General features: G+C 44.3%; 1 protein-coding gene across 2 annotated transcripts in view; it reads left to right on the forward strand.

The window, feature by feature from the left end:
* Nucleotides 1-3,033: 3,033 nt before the first annotated feature.
* The window catches only part of LOC144382267 (uncharacterized), a 37,045-nt gene continuing 16,095 nt past the window's right edge, over nt 3,034-23,983 (forward strand). Inside the window, exons 1-10 of one of the 2 annotated variants that reach the window (XM_078074751.1) lie at nt 3,034-3,654; nt 6,369-6,450; nt 7,005-7,106; nt 8,763-8,954; nt 13,850-13,977; nt 15,052-15,151; nt 16,047-16,166; nt 17,639-17,801; nt 18,796-18,864; nt 20,941-21,028. In XM_078074751.1, coding sequence (XP_077930877.1) covers nt 18,803-18,864; nt 20,941-21,028 — 150 coding nt within the window. In that variant the 5' untranslated portion in view covers nt 3,034-3,654; nt 6,369-6,450; nt 7,005-7,106; ... (4 more) ...; nt 17,639-17,801; nt 18,796-18,802. Of the gene's footprint in view, nt 3,655-6,368; nt 6,451-7,004; nt 7,107-8,762; nt 8,955-12,028; nt 12,443-13,849; nt 13,978-15,051; nt 15,152-16,046; nt 16,167-17,638; nt 17,802-18,795; nt 18,865-20,940; nt 21,029-23,983 lie in introns of those variants that run through there. The other variant, XM_078074752.1, reaches the window with a different exon arrangement.

The raw sequence follows: 23,983 nt of genomic DNA on the forward strand, positions 1-23,983 counted from the left end.
AAAGCACTGGACAAAATGCAGCATCCTTTCTTGATTAAAACTCTCCACGGTATAGGGGTAGAGGGGATATACCTCAATAACATAAAAGCCATCTATGAAAAGCCCACAGCGAATATCATTCTCAATGGGGAAACACTGAGACCTTTTCCTGTAAGGTCAGGAACATGACAGGGATGCCCACTCTCACCACAGTTTTTCAACTAGAGAAGTCCTAGCCTCAGCAATCAGACAACAACAAAAAAGAAATAAAAGGCATCCGACTGAGCAAAGAAGTCAAACTCTCACTCTTTGCAGATGACATGATACTTTATGTGGAAAACCCAAAAGACCGCCCCAAAATTGCTAGAACTCATACAAGAATTCAGCAGGATATAAAATCAATGCACAGAAATGAGTTGCATTTCCATACACTAACAATGAGACAGAAGAAAGAGAAATGAAGGAATCGATCCCATTTACAAGTGCACTGAAACCCATAAGATACCTAAGAATAAACCTAACCAAAGAGGTAAAGGATCTGTACTCCAAAAACTACACAACACTTAGGAAAGAAATTGAGGAAGACACAAAGAAATGAAAAAACGTTCCATGCTCATGGATTGGAAAAACATTGTTAAAATGTCTACACAGAGTAATCTAACCATTCGATGAAATCCCCATCAAAATACCATCAACTTTTTTCACAGAGTGTAACAAATAATCCTAAAATTGGTATGGAACCAGAAAAGACCCCGCATCGCCAGAGGAATGTTGAAAACGAAAACCAAAGCTAGTGGCATCACAATGCCAGACTTCAAGCTATTGTACAAAGCTGTAATCATCAAGACACTATGGTTCTGGCACAAAAACAGACACATGGATCAATGGAACAGAAGACAGAACCCAGAAATGGACCCTCAACTCTATGGTCAACTAATCTTCGACAAAGCAGGAAAGAATATCCAGTGGAAAAAGGACAGTCTCTTCAATAAATGGTACTGGGAAAACTGGACAGCCACATGTAGAAGAATAAAACCGGACCATTTTTTGGCACCATACACAAAGATAAACTCAAGATGGATGGAAGACCTTACTGTGAGACAGGAATCCATCAAAATCCTAGGGGAGAACACAGGCAGGAGGTTCTTCGACCTCAACCGCAGCGACTACTTGCTAGATACATCTACAAAGGCAAGGGAGCAAAAGCAAACATGAACTATTGCAACTTCATCAAGATAAAGAGCTTCTGCACAGCAAAGGAAAAGCTCAGCAAAACTAGAAAAGGCAACCTATGGAATGGAAGAAGATATTTGCAAATGTCTTATCAAATAAAGGGCTAGTATCCAGGATCTATAAAGAACTTATCAAACTCAACACTCAAAAAACAATTAGTCCAGTCAAGAAATGGGCAGAAGACATGCACAGACATTTCTCCAAAGAACACATACAAATGGCCAACAAACACATGAAAAACTGCTCCACTTCATTCGGCATCAGGGAAATACAAATCAAAACCACAACGAGATACCACCTCATACCAGTCAGAATGCTTAAAATTAACAAGACGGGAAATAACAAATGTTGGCGAGGATGCGTGTGTCACCACTCACTGAATCAGAAAAACAGAATATTGCCCACACCCCAGAGATCTCTTCATGGTTCTCTTTCTTCCCTAAAGGAATTTACTATCTTGACTTTTATGGTGTTCATTTCCTTGTTTTCCCTTATAGTTTACCTCCTAAGGAAATACCCCTAAACAAATTATCATATTTTACTTGCTTTTGACCTTTATGTGTGTAATCAGATATTACTCTGTAATATTTGGCTTCTTTTCTCAGCATTATGTTTTTAAGATGTGTCGACGTTGCTGCAGGTTGCTGTAGTTAATTTTCATTGCTGTATAATATCCCATTGTATAAAAACATCATGTGTTTTTTATCTGTTCTACCATTAATGGACACTGGGTAGTTTTCATTTTGGGGCTATTAGTGATTCATGCTGCATTGGATTCTTGTACATGTACGCTGGTGCGTATAAGCATGCATTTCTGTAGCATTTTTCTGGAAGACGAATTGCTAGTTCACACTGACATGACATTTTACCATGCGATTTTCCAAAGTATTGAAATGCTCCCATTAACAGGAGAGGAGAATTCCCATTGTTCCATAACATTGGCATTATTTGTTATTGTCAGAGTTTTTAATTTTTGTCAATCTGATGGATATATAGTGTTATCTTACTGTAGAGTTTTATTTTTGCATTTCCCCATGTTTGCAGGTTAATTTCAGCTAAACTGAAATCTGCTCTTTGAAACTTATGGGCATTTATGTATCTTTTAAAGAGTCTGAGATTAAAACGGCTACTTCAAAAATCAGAGTAACATGTCTTAAATATAGAATTAAAATATTAAGGTGTTCTATGGCTACCCTTATGAAGCTAACTCTGAAACACAGGTTTGATTTTATTCATGAAGCCTCAAGCGATTTGGATCCTGTTTCCATCTGTATTTCAAAGCTCATATTAAGCTACTTTTTGAACATTCCTCAGTCGATGATCTTTGTCCAAACCCAGTAAAAATACAACCAAAGCATAGCTAATGACTGCATGAGAGAATCTGCCCATTTTACCTACTTTGGATAAAGCTACAGAAGAATGAAGAAGACACCCTCAGTGAACTCAGCCCTCCTGTCCCTGACTCTGACTCTGATGTACCAGGACAGCGTGATGAGGATGAGAAGGTGAACCAGATGTCTGCTACCTCTCTCATCCCCAAGAGCTGACCCGGCTCAGCCCCAGGCCACCTGGTACTCAGACCTCAATCACTTCTCCGCACGTCCTTCAGGGAATCCATCATTATTTTGTGGTTGTTTTTTTATAAGCAGAAAATTTTATGGGGAAAAATGAAGAAGAGGATTTACATCATGCAATGTACCTACCACAGATGTTCACAGCCAACTTTTTGGCTCCCTGAAATTCTTTCTCTCAGGGCTGCTACCATAACCCTTCTCTCCTTTCTTACACGCATCCCAGTCTTCCTTGATGTCCTGGGCAATTCATTTCTACCCTCTAACTTGCATTCTCTGCTCAGAAATACAAAAGCCCTTCAATTCACATGACCCTACCCTTCAGAGAAGGCAATGCAGTTCTGTTAGCATCCTAACATGCTCTTGGGATTTTATCCCCCATCACATTACAGTTTATAAAATACCCCTCATAGCCACGGAGAATGTGAAGACAAGGTCTGATAAATACATCTTTGCCATCTTTTTATGTCAACTTCCAAAGTTGATCCAAACCTTTGATCCAAACCCATTAGCCTCACCACCACCACCCAGCCCTTGCCAGAAGAGTTAACATGAACTGACAGGAAGTGAGTGACTTCCAGTTGGCTTTGACCACCAGCAAATTGCCCAAAAGGCAAGTAAGAACATGAGGAAGCAGAAGCATGAATGATCCAGATGACGAGGCTCTGAGCTCTTAACACTCTGGGCCTGGGGCAGAACATCCAAGGCCTGATTGCAAGTTCTCTTGTCACTTTGCCTTCCCCTAAGTCTCAGGTTCCCTACCCTGGAGCACTGCAGTGCTGGCGGGGAGGCTCTGCTGCCGGAGGATCAAGAGCAGTGGAGAAAATGGACAGGTCTTCTGCTCTACGAGGTCTACGGACAGTCAGAAACAGTAGGTAGATGGTACTTTCTTGGTCAGTCAGGATGTGCTGAGCCACTGAGCCCAGCAGACGAGCTGAACCATGTATGTGCAGAGGCCCCACTCTGCTCACAGCATTGCTTGAAGCCAATGGGAGGCTTCAGAATTCTAGGCTAATTTGCCCCAAATCAATTTGCACAAAGACAATTCACAGCTCATCAGTTTGTCAAGAGGCCAATGTACTGAAAACTATTGGACAAAACTTTGAAAAGGGGTGTAAGGACATGGTGCTACCATCCTTGTGATCATTAGCTCTAGGGAGCCCAGGAAGGGTGGCGGGATGGGAGGTTCTCTCCAGTTACATGGAGCCCACCATCTGCAAGTCCTGCCTACTTCATCCCTTCCTAGGGTGGCAACCACAGGCAGCCAGGAGCTGGCCCCAGCAGTTCATTTCTGGTGTTCACGTGGACAGCACACAGGTTTGATTGTGGGACACTAGCTAGAGTGGGGGAGGGAGCAGAAACTTCCTGTATATACCAACACACACACACACACACACACACACACACACACACACAGTGTGACTCCCAAAGGCATCACTGACTAGCCAGGTGACAGGGCATTCAGAGTATCAGGCATGTCTTGAACCACAAAAACGTTATTAATGATAGTAGGGGCAGGGGCAGGTATCTTTCTTCCAACACAATTCTCAAGTCATTTCTGTTGCTGGGCCACTTTGCCCAGCCTCCTTGTTATCCCTGTAACTGACAGACAGATGACTACCACCTCAGGAGCTGGAGCAAAATGACTATTTTAGCCTCAATTCACATACTTGTCTGACTTTTTTGCAAAAAAATATGCTTTTAAATCATCAGTTAATTGGTCTGCTTCCAGGCCTAAGAAATATTAAGACTCTAGGTTAGTTCTTGTATGGTTCATAGTTTATATTTGGACAAGGAGGAGGGTGGGATGAGAACTACAATATACCCATGATCCAGGTTCCTTTGTATCAACTATTTGCAACAACAGAATACTGCCTTATACCCAGGTGGTGCTGTATTTCACAAAGTATTTTCATAGCCACTGACTCATCTGTGGAACATTTTCCACATGCCTGTACTGTGAGCAGCAACATAGCAAAGGAGAAAGAGCTTTCCCTCTCAGGAACTCAGACCCCAGTTCAAATCTCAGCTTGCCAATTACAGGCTTCAAGACCATTGGCATAGCATTGAACCTTCCAGAGTCTCTGCTTCTCTGTCTCCAAAATGGAAATATAAGCCAGTCTCGCTGGGTTGTGATAAGGGAAATGAAAGGAAGTATATAAAGCTCTGGCTACAATGTCCAACCTCTTGTACATGCTCACCTTGCCGTTACTCTTGTTTTTAAGTAAGTGTTGCCCTAGATGCTAGGATAGTAGAGATGAATGGGGCAATCTCTATTCTCAGGATGCTTGTTATCCACTGAGGGAAACAGACAAGCAAAAATAAGTATAATTGGGAGCTCCTGGTTGGCTCAGTGGGTTGAGCTTCCGACTCTTGGTTTCAGCTTAGGTGGTGATCTCATGGGTCGTGGGATTGAGCCCCCGCATAGAGCTCCATGCTCAGCAGGGAGTCTGCTTAAGACTCTCTCTCCCTCTGCCCCCCAAACCCCATTCAAGCACTCTTGAGCTCTTTCTCTCTCTCTAAAATAAATGGATAAATATTTTTAAAAAAAAGAAGTATAATGCTCTGTTGGCTACAATGGAAGTGTGGGAAGAAATACTACAGAAGGAGAATCTCCCAACTGACTTTTCTTGGGGCCAGGATAATAGCTAGTTGTAACTGTTTATGGAACTAACTTGGTGTGCCAGGCACTGTGTGAAGAGTTTTCCACACACTCACAGGTACTATGAGAGCTAAGTGTTGTAATTACCCCCCTTTACAGAGGAGAAGATGAAAGGGGATTAATTGGCACATAGCTGGAGTCAAGATTCAAATCCTTGGGTGGCTCAGTCGGTTAAGCATTTGCCTTTGGCTTGGGTGGTGGTCCTGGGGTCCTGGGATCGAGCCCCGCATTGGGCTCCCTGCTCAGCTGGGGAGTCTGCTTCTCCCTCTCCCTCTGCCCCTCCCCCTCCACCCCTACTCTGTCTCTCGTTTTTCTCTCTCTCAAATAAACACACAAAATCTTAAAAAGAAAAAAAAAAAAGATTCAAATCCTGGTCTGGCTTAGCTTTAGAAAGATATTTTAGAGTACCATAAAGGAGGAATAAAGTTCATCAGGAAGATAAATGGGGGTGGGGCAGTTGCCTAGCAGAGGGGACAACACAATCTGAATATTCTCAGCACAGCTCTGAGTCGTTGAGACAGTGTTCCTATCACTGTTTAACAGCCTGAGTCAATGTTAAATGATGTCATGGCCTTCCTCTAACAAACGGACACATGTCTGACATACAGTGCGTACTCCACACCTCACATTACATGCCCACAGCCCCGGGCTCACCCCTTTGCTTCTTTTTTGGCCCCTCCCACTGGACCGGGTAGCCCCAGGAGCTAGCACAGGCCCAGTCCATGTCAGGTGTGGTGAATATCTGCTGACCAGAATTGGGTCAATGCCTTGCACCTAGAATCTGGGCCTTCTAGCTTCCCCATAAGGGTTCTTTGCATAGCATCGAATGACATGGATGAGTGAGGATGCTGTGTGTGGTTCTTAATGCTTTGTAATCAGCCTGGACTCTTTGACCAACCCCATTTTCTTTCTTTTATGAATAGGGAGTAAGTTGTGGCACTCTCCGTGGAATGAAGATCAAGCCGGGTTCCATCGGGGAAGGCATCCCCCGCCTTCGACGTCCAGGTCTGGTCCTAAAGGCATTTGCTGGGTGCAGTTAGGGCTCAGCTGGGATTGGACAATTGTGGGACACCAGGTGACAGAACCAGCTGTGCCCACTCCACCCCACCCCCACCCCAGTTGTTGTCCTTCTTCCTCTCCTCCTGTTTTCCCGCCGATTTCCTGGGGAGGCTTCAGTTGAGAACTGCAGTATCCTGGGCATGAATGCTGCTCAGCCTGGCAGCCGGAAGCCTCATACACAACAGATGGGACCAGAGCACCTGGAGGGAGCCCTGGCAGCTCTCTCCATCAGCTGGTGCTTCTAGTTTTCCCTGATCTGTGTTTTCTAGCTTGAAGACACGTTTGCCACGTCTGCATGTCCATGAGACCAGTAGACCCATAACTTGGGTTTCACCACTTCCTGACTTCAAACTCTTCTGACAGCTGTAATCTATTTCCCAACAGGGCTCCTCCCCCCATTTATTCTCACCAGTGTCACACAAATAGTCCGGTACTGTGTGGGTGGGGCAGGCGTGTTGGGGTGACCCTGCAGGGTGGGATTCACACGCCTGTTGCTCCAGATCATTGACGACAAGGGCAACAGCCTGCCGTTCAACACTGAAGGCAACACTGGCATCAGGATGAAGCCCACCAAGCCCATTGGCCTCTTCATGGGCTACGAAGTAAGTGGTGATCCTCACCTGCCCACTTCCAGGCCCCCAAAACCCCTTCAGGGAGCAGTGTGGGTGCTAAGGGGGTGGATACAACTCCGCAACACGAGCCTTCTTCACACCTCCCTTCAGTCACTCCAACTCAATGAAGCCTCTTCTAACTAATCTCTAAGCTCCTAGTGTGTTCTCACATCCTTTCCTGTCCGAAACCGTCTGACACTTAAGTGTTGACAGGGTAGAAAGAAGCACCCTAGACTTGGGTTCCAATGATCTCTTTTTTTTTTTTTAAAGATTTTATTTATTTATTTGACAGAGAAAGACACAGTGAGAGAAGGAACACAAGCAGGGGGCGTGGGAGAGGGAGAAGCAGGCTTCCCGCTGAGCAGGGAGCCCGATGTGGGACTTGATCCCGGGACCCTGGGATCATGACCTGAGCCGAAGGCAGAAGCCTAACGACTGAGCCACCCAGGCGCCCGTCCAATGATCTCTTGAGGTTGAGTATGCAGGAAGCTTTGACTGAGTTCAGATCCTACAGTCCCACTTACCAACAGGCTGTGCACAAATCTGTTAACCTTGCTGAGCCTCCAGAGAGGACAGTGGTGCCCCCACTTCACAGAGGAAGAAACTGCAGATTGGAAGCTTTGTATGTTTTCCCCACGTCAAATAAATGGCAGGTCTAGGATTCAAGCCCACATCTTTTTGGTTCCCAAACCCTACGTAAGAAATCCAGGGATTACATAAAACTGTGACAGGCTCTAAGGAAACCTGAAACTCTTGACCAAATTCTCAGCTTCCAAGATTGTCAGGGGAGAGTGGACAGACCTTGAAGTTGATCTCAGACCCGTCTCCTTTCTCCACAGGAACAACCGTTGGTGTCCCTGTTGGCCTCACTCTATGCCTTGGGGGTGGGTGGTGCTGCTCCTTTTGTGCCATTACTGACCAAAAGCAAATAATGCAGGCCCTAGCCTTAATTCACAGTAGTACGATTTTAGGCTTGGATAAAAGAGAAAATAAACAGAGTAACAGATATATAGATCAGTGGTTCTCAACCCTGCCTGTATGTTAGAATCAGTTGAGAAGATTTAAAAAAATAATTCTTGGATCCAACCATAGAGATTCTGGTTAAATTAAACTGGGATGGTCCAGAGCAACATCAGTTTTTTTTTTTAGTTGGAAATAACATATTTTATTTTACAAAGATGTCCTCCTCTATGCCCACACCTATGTAGATATATACCCCATTTCACATGCTCTCTTGACTATATGTTGTCACTCCTCCACTGAGATTTGTTTGCTTTTTTCCTTTCTTTTCTTTACTGAGGTAAAATATATAAAATTTACCCTTTTCACCATTTTTAAGCATACAATTCAGCAGCACTGAGTAAATCACAACATTGTACAGTTACCACCATGCATCTCCAGAAATTTTTTCCATCCCAAATGGAGACTCTGTTCCCATTAAATAATAACTCCCCCCTCCTCCTCATATCCCCAGCATTTGGTAACCTTTAATACACTTTTTGGCTTTAAGAATTTGCCTATTTTAGTTACCTCTATTAAGTGGAATTTTACAACATTTGCCCTTTTGTGTCTGGCTTATCTCACCTAGCACATGTTTTCAAGGTTCATCCATGTTGTAGCGTGTGACCAAATGTCATTTTTTTTCAGGCTGAATGGTATTGTATGGGTGTACCATATTTTGTATATCCATCAATTTCTTAATAGACATTTAGATTATTTCCATCTTTTGGCTACTGTGAATAATGCTGCAATGAACATTGGTGTGCAAGTATCCGTTTTGAGTTCCTGCTTTCACTTCTTTTGGATATATACCTGAAAGTGGAATTGCTGCATCATATGGTAATTCTATATTTAACTTTTTTTTAAAAGATTTTATTTATTTATTTGACAGAGAGAGAGAGACAGCGAGACAGTGAAAGAGGGAATATAAGCAGGGGGGAGTGGGAGAGGGAGAAGCAGACTCCACGCTGAGCAGGGAGCCTGATGTGGGGCTTGATGCCAGGACCCTGGGATCATGACCCGAGCCAAAGGCAGACGCCCAATGACTGAGCCACCCTGGCGCCCCTGTATTTAACTTTTTGAGGAACTGCCAAAATGTTTTCCACAGTGGCTGCACCATTTTATATTTCTATCAGCAACGTACAAGTGTTCCGGTTTCTCCATATCCTTGCTAAACCTTGTTATTTTCAGGTTTGTTTGTTTGTTTTGTGTGTATAATAGTCATTCTACCGCATGTGATGTGGTATCTCATTGTGGTTTTGATTTTCATCTCCCTAATGACTAGTGATGTTGAGCATCTTTTCATGTGCTTATTGGCCATTTGTGTACCTTCTCTGGAGAATTGTCTATTCAAGTCCTTTGCCTATTTTTAAAATTGGGTTGTTTGTTTTGTTGTTGATTTGTAAGAGCTCTTTATATATTCTGAATATGAACCCCTCATAAGATATATGCTTTGCAAATATTTTCTCCCATTCAGTGCATTGTCTTTTCACTCTTTTGATAGTGTCCTTTCAAGTAAAATTCTAAAAATTTGATGAGGAACATTTTATCTATTTTTTTCTTTTGTTTCCTGTGCTTTCGGTGTCATAGTCAATAAATAATTGTCAAATCCAAAATCATGAAGACTTCCCCCTATGTTTTCTTCTAAGAGTTTCAGAATTTTAGCTCTTGTGTTTAGGTTTTTGATCCATTTTGAGTTAATTTGTGTATATGGTGTATAAGGTAACTGCATTCATTTGCATCTGAACATCTAAGTTTCTCAGTGCCATTTGTTGAAAAGATTGACTCTTCCCACTGAATGGTCTTGGCATTTTTGCCTAAAAGCCATTGACAATATATGTGAGGATTTCTTTCTGGGTTCTCTATTTTATTCCAATCATCTATGTGTCTTTTTTTTTTTTTATGCCAGTTTTGTATGGGTGTACCATATTTTGTATATCCATCAATTTCTTAATAGACATTTAGATTATTTCCAGTATAGTTTTGCAGTAAGTTTAAAAATCAGTAGTGTAAGCTCTTCTCCCTGGAAAGAAGAACTTTCTTCTCCCTTTAAAAGATTGTCTTGGCTATCTGGGATCTGTCAAGATTTCATATGAAATCTATAGTTTTGCAGTAAGTTTAAAAATCAGTAGTGTAAGCTCTTCTCCCTGGAAAGAAGAACTTTCTTCTCCCTTTAAAAGTTTGTCTTGGCTATCTGGGATCTGTCAAGATTTCATATGAAATCTATAGTTTTGCAGTAAGTTTAAAAATCAGTAGTGTAAGCTCTTCTCCCTGAAAAGAAGAACTTTCTTCTCCCTTTAAAAGATTGTCTTGGCTATTTGGGATCCGTCAAGATCTCATATGAATTTTAGGATGAATATTTCTATACCACTGAGATTTTGATAGGGAGTGCATTGAACCTGAAGATGGCTTTGGGTAGTATTGTCATCTTAATATTAAGTCTCCAATTAATACAGTATGTCTTTCCATTTATTGATACCTTCTTTCATTTCTTTCAGCAAAAATTTTTATTTTTCAGTGTACAAGTCTTTCACTTTCTTGACTAAATTTATTCTTAGTATTATATTCATTTTGTTGCTATTCTAAATAGAATCATTTTTTAATTTCTTTTGTCCATATATAATTTTTTCTGTTTTTTAGTTCTTTGTTCATTTTTTCTCTTAGTTTTTGATCATTTAACACGTTTGACTTATTATTTCTTCCAAGTTTTTATTTAAATTCCACTTAGTCAACATACAGTGCAATATTAGTTTCAGGTACAGAATTTAGTGATTCATCACTTACATACATCAGCCAGTGCTCATCCTAAGGAGTGCACTCCTTAATCCCCATCACCTATTTCACCCATCCCCCTGCCCCCCCCCCCTCTGGTTACCATCACTTTGTTCTCTACAGTTAAGAGTCAGTTTCTTAGCTTTCCCCTCTTTTTTCCCCAATGTTCATTTGTTTTGTTTCTTAAATTCCACATATGAGTGAACTCTAGAAATCAGATTCTCCCACTTCCCTGGGGGTTGAGGTTGCTGGGGTTTCATTGTTTTGTTTTTGATTTTGGACTGTTGAAGGCTATCGTAGTCCTTTGTTGTGGTACTTTTGCAGATTCTTTAAAGACTATTGTTTGTCATGTGTGATTACTGAGGTTTCTGATCCTTTAGCTCGTGTTCAGTTAATGTTTTGACAGAGATTTCCTTGAGGGACAGGAGCTCAAATGAACAAAGAAAAACATCACCAACCAAAAAAGAAGAGAGAACAACCACTGTGCAGATTGGCTCTGTGCTGGGATACTCCTTCACCACTTAGCTGGACTTGCTCTGAGCCTAGGGATCAGCCTGAGATGAAAGCTTAAGGTTTTCTCAGGACTTTGCTGAGCATGCATCTTGCCCAGGCATGTTCATGGCTGTCTTAATTCCCCCATGCATATAGCTGTCTTGAACATCCTAATTTCAAAGACAAAAAACAAAAACCCCCCCAAAACTCACTCCAGCATCTCCCCCAGACCTTGATGGCCTATTGTATATCTCCACCCATAATCTCTTACTTCAGGCAACTTCACTTTTGTAGTTTGCCTGGTAGCTTCTATGAGCCGTGCTTGCTGCTTTTTTCTGAGTTACATAAAGTGAGTTCCTTGCACCTGTCCTTCAGGCAGCCCCCCAGATAGGTTAGAAAAGATGCACACAATAATCATTATTTTACTTTAAAACATCTGTTTTTTGGGGGCACCTGAGTGGCTCAGTCGTTAAGCATCTGCCTTCGGTTCAGGTCATGATCCCAGGGTCCTGGGATAGAGCCCCGCATCGGGCTCCCTGCTCCGCGGGAAGCCTGCTTCTCCCTCTCCCACTCCCCTTGCTTGTGTTCCCTCTCTCGCTGTGTCTCTCTCTGTCAAATAAATAAATAAAATCTTTAAAAAAAATAAAACATATGTTTTTTAAAAAGTTAATCGGTATCACAAATGGAAAACAGTATGATTTGCCAAAAACAGAAGGCAATTAAACTATAACTACAATGCAAACAAAACAATTTTTCTTGAATTCTAGCTAAACCCTGTTCCCACTAAAAGCTCCAGTCCTGAAACTTACTCTTGGTAGTTCCAGAGCTTTTAAAAACATGTCAGACAGTCTCCTTAATACAATCAGAACAATTGGAAGGGAACCTAAAATGGGATGTCATTCAATGTTTTTTTTTTTTTTTTTTTCCTGGACCCTTTTCAAATCATTTCGTGTTTCATGAGAGGGATGATCTCAACACATTGCTTAGTGGTTGAGTACAAAGGCTGTGGAGCAAGAATTAAATTCAAATACCAACCCTACCACTGACCAGCTGAGTGACTTTGAGTGAGTTATTGTGCTTCTCTGAGCATTCATTTCTTCTGTTATGGCCTATAAAAATCTAGCCTCACATAAAACCTGCACATGAATGTTGAGAGCAGCTTTATTCACAATAGCCCCAAACTGGAAACAACCCAGATGCCCTTCAATGGGTTGACACCCAAACTGTGGTTCATCCATAACATGAAGTACCATTTAGCAGTAAATAGAACAAAGTATTGATGAACATAAGAAGCTGGATGAATTTCCAGAAAATTATACTGAGTGAAAAAAATAAAAACAGAGCTAGTCCCAAAAGATTACATACTATAGGATTCCATTTATGTAACATTCTTAAAGTGACAAAATTATAAAACTAGGGAATAGATCAGTCCCTGTCAAGGGCTTAGGGATTTGGAGGGAGGGAAAAGATGAGGGAGATGGGTGTAGATATAAAAGAGCAACACAGGAGATCCTCAGGATGACGGGAGTCTTCTGTAACTTGACTCTGGTGGGGGATGCACATTTGATAAAATACACGTAGACACACACAAAAAAGTAAAAGTAAACTGGGAGATCTAAGTGAGATTGGTGGACTGTAGCAATGTCAATATCCTGGTTGTGATATTGAACTGTAGTTTTGCAAGATGCTACCATTGGAGAAAACTGAGTAAGTGGCACACAGGATCTCTCTGTGTTATTTCTTATAACTGCATGCAAATATATAATTGTCTTTTTAAAAAAGATTTATTTATTTATTTATTTGAGAGAGAGAGAGAGAACATGTATTCATGCATGTGTGCATTAGTTAGGGAAGGGGTGGAGGGAGACAGAGAATCTCAAGCAGGCTCCATGCTGAGTGCAGAGCCCTACACAGGGCTCGATCTCACAACCCTGAGATTATGACCTGAGCAGAAATCAAGAGTTATCCGCCCAACCGAATGAGCCACCCAGGTACCCTGCAAATATACAATGATCTTAAAATAAACAGTTTAATTAGAAAAATAAAAGCCTTGTAGGTTTTCTGGGAGGATCAGATGATGTAGTATTTTGGGAAGGAAATTCATTTAACAAAAGTTTATTGACACCTCTCATTTGTCCAGGCGCTATGTGAATGCTAAGCTGAGAACAAGTAAATAAAATACACAGGGTCCATGTTCTAGTGGAAATTTTGTTATACTAGAGTGCCACACAAAAGTGAGTTGTTACTTTAAGAAATTATCCTTAAAATTGGCTCAATATTGTTCACTAATTGACAAGTAGTGTTCATTGAGTACTTGGATATAATGAAAATAGACTCAGAGAGATTACAAAACTTGCCCAGGTGCCAAGTAGAGCCAGGAGCGGGATCCAGACCCAGATCTGAGCACCAGGTTGTGGCTCATCATCTCTAAACTCATTGCCTTCAACAAAGGGGTATTGTTGTCTTTGCAGGACAACCCAGTAAAGACAGCCGAAGTGGCGTGTGGGGACTTTTACAACTCTGGAGATAGAGCAACTATGGATGAAGAGGGCTACATCTGGTTCCTGGGGAGGAACGATGACATCATCAATGCCTCTGGGTAGGTATGGCTGACCTGAGCCGGGAGGCATCACCCTCACATGCCTCATGGGATCTAGCTTGTTCTGACATTCATCCAAGCTTGGTGATGGTTAGCTCAGTCTAACTCTGAGCAGAGCTCTGTCCGTGGGGCCCTTTTCTGGGGATACCTGTGTACCTCCCCCAAGCCCTGCATCCAGAAAAGTCTATCAAAATGTAGTTCAAGAGGTCTGCAAGGCGAACCATAATGAGACATTATGCAATTTAAGGAATTTGGAAGGAAGACGTTACTTAGGCCCTTTTTGGTTGAGGAAGCTTCCTCTATGTTTGGCTCCTCTAATGGGACACAACAATCACTGAAAATTTTAATAATAGATAACAACAACATAAACCTTTATGAGGCACTTACTATGGGGACGCACACTCTGCAGTGCTTTATATAACCCAGCTCTCAATGCTAGAAGGTAGATGCAATTTTGCCATTTTACAGATGAAGGAACTGGGTTACTGACTAGTGAATAAAGTTCCTTAAAGTTTCAAAGAGTGCTGGGTACAACCAAGATTTACCAAAGCTGTCTGGCTCCAAGTCAGTCGTCCCTAAACCTTAACGTGATTTGGAAGAAAAAAAAAATGACACATTGTACCAGAGTAACAAGTTCTCTTGGATATTTCAGGGAAGTTGAGTGTGTTTACCTTTTAAATTTCTAAAACATGCTAATATAATGGGGAAGAGTATGCAGAATTTGCATGAATGTTTAAGATAAAGGCCGAGGCTTCTACTAGGTTTCATGCCAAGGGAAGCTGCTTGAGCCCAGCCCCAGAGCTCGGGGAGGACTAAACATTCACCCTCCTCCCTGAGCAGAGACAGTGAGGTGAGAAACTCTGGGGAGCATGTGAGTGTTGTATTTCTCAGCACGGAGTGCCCATTCTTCACGTTTGGGGCCCATGACAGAGCCAGGGCACAGGTATCTGGCTTCCTGTGACAGTTATCCTATGTGACAAGGGACGAGGTGACCCTCCAAAACATGAGACTTGAGGGCCTGGGTCACCCGGCCCTGGCAGCCACTCAGAAACCAAGGAGCCATTGATCCTGCAGGTACCGCATCGGGCCCGCAGAGGTGGAGAATGCCCTGGCCGAACACCCGGCTGTGGCTGAATCAGCTGTGGTGAGCAGCCTGGACCCAATTCGAAGGGAGGTAAGGAGGAGGACACAGAGGTCATCGTGTCTGTGTGTGGGCACCAAGGCAGGTGCGGGGAAACCTTCCTCCCGGTCCTGTCTCTCCAACCTTGGACCTAGGGTGGAGGGGGGCCCCCCCGGGGTGTGCATGTGCATTTACACTGTGTGGCCACCAGAGAGCAGTGTGGCCTCAACCATGTGTGACAGAACATGATGCTTGTGAGTGTGGCTTGCAGCTGGGGCTACTGCTGCCCATCTCCTAATTTCTGAGCCCTTCCTACCTGCCGGCTCATTTCACCCCCCTCACAGCAACCTCATTAATTAAGGACTCTGAGACCCTTTTTTACAGGGAAAGAAACAAGCATAAGGAGATTAAATAAGTTGCCTGATCACAAAGCTGTTAAGTGGTGGAGCCAGAATGGGAATCTGAGCAGTCTGGCTCCAGAGCAAGCATTCATTGATTCACTGTGTGCTGAGCACCTACTCTGGACAAGGCCCTGTGCCCTGTAGAAGCGACATGAATAATAGGAACGTAGTTAATCACCACCATTGATTTAATGCCCACAGAACTCTACCTACAATAATAGTGAAAATGGTGATGATAATGATAGGAATAAAAATCAGTTGAAACGAGCTTCGTGGTTTATATGAATGATCTCGATGAATCTTGAGAGCCATGCCCTGAGGAATGAAGCCGTGCTGTCCCCACATCAGAGAAGGACATGGAGGCTGAGGGAGGTGAAGTAATTTTCCAAGGCAGAGAGTAGAAATTGGAAGTATGGACACTGGTCCTGTTCTTTTCCAGGGGCTCAACTGTCAACTTGTTTTTCCATTTACTTAATACACATTGACTTTTTAGACTCTACACTTGGTTGCCACTCCCCCTGAGCCTCCACTCTGGTTCTGTGCTGCAGGTGGGGAAGGCATTTATTGTCCTGACCCCGGAATTCCTCTCCCATGGCCGGGACCAGCTCACCAAGGAGCTGCAGCAGCATGTGAAGTCAGTGACAGCCCCGTAGAAGTACCCCAGGAAGGTGAGTGAGGGCAGAGGGATGGGGTCTGGTCCCCTCCAGTGGGCCCTGGGCTCTGCTGCCCCAAATCTCCTAGGGTCGCTGAGGTGAAGCTGATGTAGCCCATGGAATGAGCATTTTTCTCTACCGAAGAAGCATTCAACTTAGGGGTTTAGGGGAGATCCATCTTAATCCTGGAAACCTCTATCCTGTGTCAGAAAACAAAAAGGCTGACAAAAAACCTACAGAAAAAAATCAGCCAAGAGCCTAGAAATATCCAAGAAGGTTATTTGAAATCTTTCACAATGTGAAAAAGACATTCAAGTCAACAACTGCCACACTTGTAAAAAACATTATTTGTAGTAAGAAATATATTCTAAATTGAAGCCCAGTACATATATAGATACATAACAAACAAAAGTTAACAAAATAATATTTATTGTAGCATAAAATACATTCTGAGAGGTTTTTTTTCTACCTCATTTGTTTTCAGTGCCATGTGCGAACTATGAAAATGTCCAACAATAGAGAAATGATTAAATTATTCGTGGTAATTAATGCTGTCCTATAATTTAAAAAGATGATGCAGATCTCTTATTTGTAACATAAAAAACATCACAAAAATATATTATTAAGAGAAAAAAAGCAGGCTGTGAATAAATATACATGTTATCTGACTTGTTGAAAAACCACGTTTGCAAGGATACATGGGTGAAAAACTTAACGTGTCTTTCTTTTGTAATAATACATTGCTGTGCTTTCTGAGTGTTTACCCAAAGGTAGATAGCTAATATTTATTGAACATGTGTGCCAGGGGCTGGACTCAAAGCTCTACATGTATTATTTCATTTAATCCCCCCAAACCTGAGATGGCATAAGCATCCATTTGACAGACTGGAAATGGGGGAGGCTGAGAGACTCACAGTAAATGGCCGGAGGTTGGACTGAAGAAAAGGGCAGAGCTGAACTCAAAGCCAGTGTATCTGAAAACAGAGTTCGTCCTTCACATGTAAGGCTCTGCTGCCTCCTAGAGAGTAGACTGGAGGCTGCATGCCAGTTAGGATGGGCTGATGTTACTGTGAGGAACTAGGAGCCCCTCGTCTTAGTGGCTCCTACTAGGGAAGTATCTTTCTTGCTCCTGCCACATGTCCGCATGGTCTTCCTGGGACCAGGATAAAGGAGCACCCACCATAGGTAACTGCCAGGTGCTAGAAGAGATGGCCAGAGTGGATGCCAGACCCAGTTGTCCCAAGTGTTCTGTTCGAGGTGGCACGCCTCACTCCCACTCACATCTCACTGGTCAGAGCACGTCACAGGGCTGCATCCAACTTCCCGGGTCAGGGGACACCCTGACATGCCTTGGTGGAGCCTATTGGGGCCACCACATGGTGCCAGCCTGTCTGGGGGACTGTGCAGGGGCAGAGGAGGAGCCTGGGGCATTGGTAAGAAATGACAGCAGGACTAAGTTGGGATGGGTTTGCTTTATCCTTGACCAGGTGGAATTTGTCTCAGAGCTGCCCAAAACCGTCACGGGCAAGATTAAAAGAAGTGACCTTCGGAACAAGGAGTTTGGTCAGATGGAATCAGCAAAAGCCTCAGAAACCACTGTGTCTTCTTCGCCACATCCCTGGCTGCCTCAGTTTCCTCACTATGGGGAGGGTGAGGAGGGGAGTGTTGGACATTGATTTTAAGAGCATCAGGAATGCTCACATTCCAGCATTTTTGTTCTTTTAAATTACTATCCGTTACTCTCCTGCTTCCAAGTCCCCGAGTGAGCGCCCAGTATGTGGCTGGGGTAATGAACTGACATCAGCATCCAAGGGGACTTGTGTTGTGCTTTTATTCTGTGAATGAACCAGTGCTAAATGCTGTCCCTCCATGATTCTCCCCAAGCCCCATTGGAGAGGACTCTGGGGCCAGATTCTCCCCCCTGGTTCCAGGGGCCCTGGGTGACTCCTTTTGTCTGTTCAACAAGCACAACACAGAGGTCTGAGGAGGGACCCTTCCTTGGGCCCAGGTGTCCACCTCTGCCTGGCTTGCCCATGCCCTGCTGGAGAGTGAGGTCAGGGCCAGAGCTAGTGAGGTGGCTGGGGAAGGGGGAAGGCGCCGAGGGCAGCCCAGCCTGGTGATTCCACTTGCCTGCCAGACCATTCCTCTCCGTTCCATCCAGCATCCCATGGACCTGCTGCCTCTGTATGCTGCTGCTTCCAGGTCCCAGCCTGCACCAGCTTAGGTGTGGGAGGGATCTGCCCTGTGGGGACCCAGGAATCCTGCAAGACTCCTCCAGCCCTTTCCGGGGTGCCCGATCCCCCATTCCTTCCATGGAGCCCAGGAGCTCCGTTCCCCAGCCCTCCGTAGGGTCCCCCAATCACTCACCCTTCCCCAGGGCCCAGGAATCCCTCAGCCTCCCCAGGGGCCCGGAGCTCTCCCCGCACTTTAGGAGGTCCTCCTGCCATCTGGAGACTGAGAGATGATGTGTGCAAAGGGCAGGGCTTAGCACAGGCCTGAAACAGGAGGGACCTGTGCTTGTCACCAGTGTCGCCTTTAACAGCTGTGAGACGTGAGGCACCGCATCTGGGAAGGCACTTGCCCCATGGAGATGCTGCTGCTCATGTCCATAGGTGCTCAGCACGTGGCTTCCTCTTGTCCTCAGCACAGTTATGGACACAGGCTTGGACGCCCCCAGCTCACTGAAGGAAACCAGCCCAGGGTCACACAGCTGGTAAGCAGCACAGCTGGATGTCACACTCTAGGCTCCCGGCCCTGTTTCCAGGGGCCACGAAGGGCTTCGTAGACGGGAGGCTGACGCTGGCTTTGGGGACACTTCCTCACCTCCACGAGTGATCTCACCTATTCGAGGCCCCCAAACTCTGTTCACTGCTTCTTCTTTCCCTGCTCCCTGTTCCACTTATAATCAGGGTGACCCCGGCCATCCTTCCTGGAATTCCCTAGTCCCCCTTAGAGGCTGGGCCTCTCTCCCGTTCACTTTTGGGCTAGTCTGACTCCACCCCTTCTGTAGCTGGTCTCTCCTTCTATAACCAGGACCGCGCAACTCTGGGGCTCTGGAGGCGGGCAGCAGCATCTAAACAGAATTTCATACAAATGTTTTGCTCTCCTTGTTTTGTTTTTGTTTGCTTGTTTTTTATGGTTTCTTTATATTTATGTTCAAGATACTGCGTTCCTATTTTAGCAGTGCTAAAATGGTTCCTGTTGACAAGAAATTGACACAATAAGTGGTGGTTTGTAGAGCATTGATTTTCAGCTGCCTTGGGCCTGAATGAGTTGGGGAAACATTGTGTTAGTCCTAGAGAGAAACAGTTTAGGAAGTTCGGCTCAGGACAGGGCCCAAGAGAGATGATCACAGGGGGTTTGTCTAGTCACCTGGGTCCCTGGCCCTGCCCACCTGCTTGGCTCTCCCCGCCCAGCACACCTGGAGCTGCCAGCTCTCTGGGTGTTGTCTTGGATTCCCCAGGAGAGAAGCTGGTGAATGTTTTCTCTTAAAATACTCTCATTCCTGGAGGTCCCAAGAGATCCCATGAGAGTCAGCTTGGATTGTTTCCCCTGTGAGGTTCATAACGTAAAGCCCAAGCTAGTGTGTAGCAGGGTCACATAGGTAAGTGACAGATCTACCGCTGTTTGAGGTGTTAAAATGTCTCCGTCAACTAGGGATGATTTTGAGGCCATACAGTCTTCTCATACTAATATCCCAGGATATACCAGCCCAGAAGACATACTTGATTACAATTTTCTCATGCTTATTTCATTCGGTTCCAAGGTAGCTTTTTCTTTGGGATTTCTTTACTCCTATTTTATTTATAGAGGTACTTCTCCATTTCTAAACATATGGGAAATTCTAGTGAGCTTTTTAGCCATGATTTCTAGCACATTATATTACCACAACATGCTCTGTGTGATTTCATGCCTCTGAAACGTACTGAAATGTCCCTTATGGCCAAAATAGATCGGGTGCATTTTTGTAAGTGTATCCTATATGCCCAAAGTTAATGTGTCCTCCACAGTGGTATATGGATGTGGACAGACATACGGAGATAGCTGTGGGATTCAGATGGTTTGCTATCAAGGTCTACATGTTATGGATGTTCTGTGTGCTTTGAGTCACTGAGAGAGGGTTGAAACCTCCCACTCTGCGTGTGTATTTGCTTGTTGTTGCAGTTCTGTCCTCCTTTGCTTTATATGTTGTTCAGCCAATGGCTCTAGGATGGGAGTTCTGGAAGGAAGGAGATAGCGCCCAGAAGAGGGGAACAGGGACCCGGGTTGGGAGGGAGCAGAAACAAGAAGGATGGCCAAAGTTCCAGAGAGGACCTGTTATTGGGATGGCACATGGTGGGGCGCCAGTTGGGAAGGGGCTCTTTAAGTATGAGGTCACGCGGGGTGTCCATTATGATCTAGCAGGGGCAAAGGCAGATGACTGGCTGAGAGAGAGTATAAAGCCTCTGGGTTGCTAAGGAACGGTTCAACCAGGGCAAGGCTTGGAGAAAAGTGTATCGTCCTCCAATCCCTTCACCTGCTACTGTTTCCTGCTGACCTAGTGATTTCCTAACCTGCTGACCTACTACCCTTTCTGAACCTCCCCTCGAGTACTTACTCTGACCCTGACACCGTCGCTGACCCCTTCTTCTCCTGACAAACGCCTTCCCCAATCCCACCCTTTACTTCTACCCTGCTCCCAACCCTCCTTAAAACCCTGTCCCCTTCCCACCCCTGCCCACCCCTCCCTACCCCACCCACCCCTACCTCCACTCCACCCCCCATCTCCACCTCCTCCCTGACGCCCCAGCACCCCTTGGAAGGACCAAGACATGAAGGTGCAGAGGCTGTTGTTCCTGGTGCTCTTGCTCCGCTGTCCCGGTTCCCCAAACCCAAATGTGAGTAAACATGGCACTTCACTGGTATCTTCACAGGTGTGGGGGGGAAGGGCAGAGGGGGAGGGAGAGAGAGAATCCCAAGCCAGCTGTGCAGTGAGTCCAGAGCCTGAAGAGGGGCTCAGCCTCAGGACCATGAAATCATGACTTGATCCAAACCAAGACGTCGTCACTTAACTGACTGAGCCACCCGGTGACTCAAAGCTGCTAGTGGTGTCTTCGTTCCTCCTGGGTTCTTTCACATGGTGGTGAAATAATAGTTTTTTCATGGGGTCCTTGGTGGGAACTTGAGAAGAACTGCAGTTCTTCCTGAAGACCGAGGACCGCAGGGCAGGTTTCTCGGTCAGCCTGAAGGGGCTGGGGCCACAGCCGTCCACATCAAGTTCTGGGTCCTGTCTGTGTGCTTGGTCCAAAAAGAGCAGCTCTGGCAGGATGGAAACCTGAAAATACTAGGCTTATGGTGTCAAGAAGGAAGGATTTGAGAAGATATGAAAAGCCATTGAGCTCTTTGTCTTCAATAGGGGGCTTGTATGATATGTACATTAGATCTCATTCAACTTGTCTTTGAAAATGTCAGGAATGCTAATGTCTAGGAGCTACGGGTATTAGACTAGCTCCTGGAAGCCCAGTGAAGATCCTGCTGCAAGCCTTGTATGTTTAGGGTCCATCTTCTACATACTTTGATTTCATATCAGCACATTGTTCATATTTGTGAAGTTTGGCAGCCCTGGGAACAGTGGTATCTTAAGCATTGGTGTTGGGACTCAAGTGTTAAACAGTGAAGTGTCCTTTGTGCTCTGTGCTTCCTGGTTGGTTGACTTGTAACAACTTCTGAGTCAGCCCTTTCCTTCTGGGCTCGGAGGCTGTCCCCAGGGACTCTGTGTCCCACCAGGTCCATGGGAGCCCTGAGAAGCCCAGCAGAGACTAAGTGACCGCATCTTGCTGGGACGTCTGTCCCAGGAAAATCTGATGGATTGATGTCATCAGGAAGCGAATGAGTTGTTATCCATTCTTTGGCCCAGTATGTACAGAGTGTTGATTTCCCCAAAGTCAAAAGCTCCTGAATGTCCTTAGGATTGTCCCAATATAAAGAAATACCTGGTTCCTAGTGTGATATTTCACTCCTTAAAAAATAAAACCCTTACCGTCAGGAGAGAGAGACAGACAGGGAACACCCTAGAAATAAGCAGACTTCTTTAGATCCGGCCTACACCAGATTCTTAGACAGGGCTCTGCAAAGTGGGAGTAGTCAGGAAGGACCCTAGTGTTGAGGCAGACTCATCCCACATGAATACCTCCAGTCAAAAGAGACTCGATTCTGTTTCTTTTGAGTCTTCAAAGGAGGGAATTTCTTGGTAGTCTTTATTGGAAATATCCCCCTCTACCGAGGCTGCATCTCATAGATCACTTGGACTTTCTCACCCTCCCTCATCTCTGAGCTCTTGCATAAACTACCTGGTCTTGCATTTCCCTCCTCCACCTGCTCATGGCCATTGTCTGTTAGAAGCCAGTGTTATTGGCCCCATTGGATGTCATCTAGTTAAGAATCAGCTACTGGTCAGCATCCCGACAGCTGCCAGACGTACCACGTGGCCACAACTGGGGGTGTTTTCCATTTGTGACAAGATGGCCTCTGTCTTTTGTGCATTTGATCCCCATGATCAACCATTGTGCAGATAGCTAATGTTCTCTTTCAGACAGCGGCTGTTCAAAGACCGTGTATGTTTCCCACCAGCACACATGTTTGTGACCTCAGCTGTGAGGGCTGAAGATGAGAATGTTATAGATTTCAGGGGTACTTTCTAGAGAGTTGTGTTTGCACGCAATTCAAGCTTGGTGTGAATGAGTATGAATTGCATTGTGAGCGTCTCGTCTCCTAAAATACTTGGAAGTCCAGTTTTTGTAAAATGAGATGTGTTCTTTTTTTTGGTGTCCATATCCAGGAATTTTGTATTCTTTTAGAAATGAAATTTCATGGTCACCTGGGTGGCTCAGTCAGTTGAGCTTCTGCCTTAGCCTTGGGTCATGATCCCAGGGTCCTGGGATTGAGCCCTGCTTGGGCTCCCTGCTCAGCCGGCAGTCTTCTTTTCTGTCCCCCTCTACCCCTTCCCCTGCTCATGCTCTCTCTCTCTTTCACATCAATAAATAAAATCTTTTAAAAAATTAAATTTTAGAGTTGGTCTTGACTGATTTAGTTACAATACTGAGAAATAGGAACATGAATGCCTTTCACTGGCTTTTGGAGATAGGTGTTCAAGTAATTTAAAATGTCACAGATATCATCAAAAGAAACAAGATCACCTGATCATGAAAATCTTCATGTACCCCTGAAATCTGACATTTTGGGCTGTGATTCTGAAGCAAAGTGGGCATTGAAAGAAAACATCACTGTTTTCAGAAACTAAGCAATAATTGTAATTTATTTTTGTTGAAATACTCATCCCATATTATTCTAATAGAAGCCTCCTGTCTCTCTCTCACTCATGTCCTTATCGATAAACATCTGTCCATAGAACATTCTCATTTATATCTCTAGTACATTTTTTATTCTTGCTTTCTCTCATTCTTCCATAAATTTCGGGCATATTTTTGGAAAGGTTCCAGAGGAGTTTATCCAGGTCCTTCATGGATGTACAATAGAAGTCAGTGACTTCTTACCTACTGTAAGTTTACATTTACTTCTCTTGTCTATTTTATGTGGGCTTATAAATTCTTAAGTTCTGTTAGCTATAGAAAATTTATTTGCAATGTGTTTGTAGGCAAAATCAAATCTCTTCAGATTTGCCTATTAGATTTTTCCTACAGCTTCAGTGTTCTATAATGTATATATGATCACAACACCTTTTTCAAGAATAGAGTTTGTTGATATTTACATAGGTAAACACAGTGAAACCCATCAGCACAGTAAGATAGTAAACACACTCATCACTCCCAAAAGTTTGCCCCTGCTCCTTTGGA

The sequence above is a fragment of the Halichoerus grypus genome, chromosome 6 (assembly GCF_964656455.1).
Source record: "Halichoerus grypus chromosome 6, mHalGry1.hap1.1, whole genome shotgun sequence".
Lineage (NCBI taxonomy): Eukaryota > Metazoa > Chordata > Mammalia > Carnivora > Phocidae > Halichoerus > Halichoerus grypus.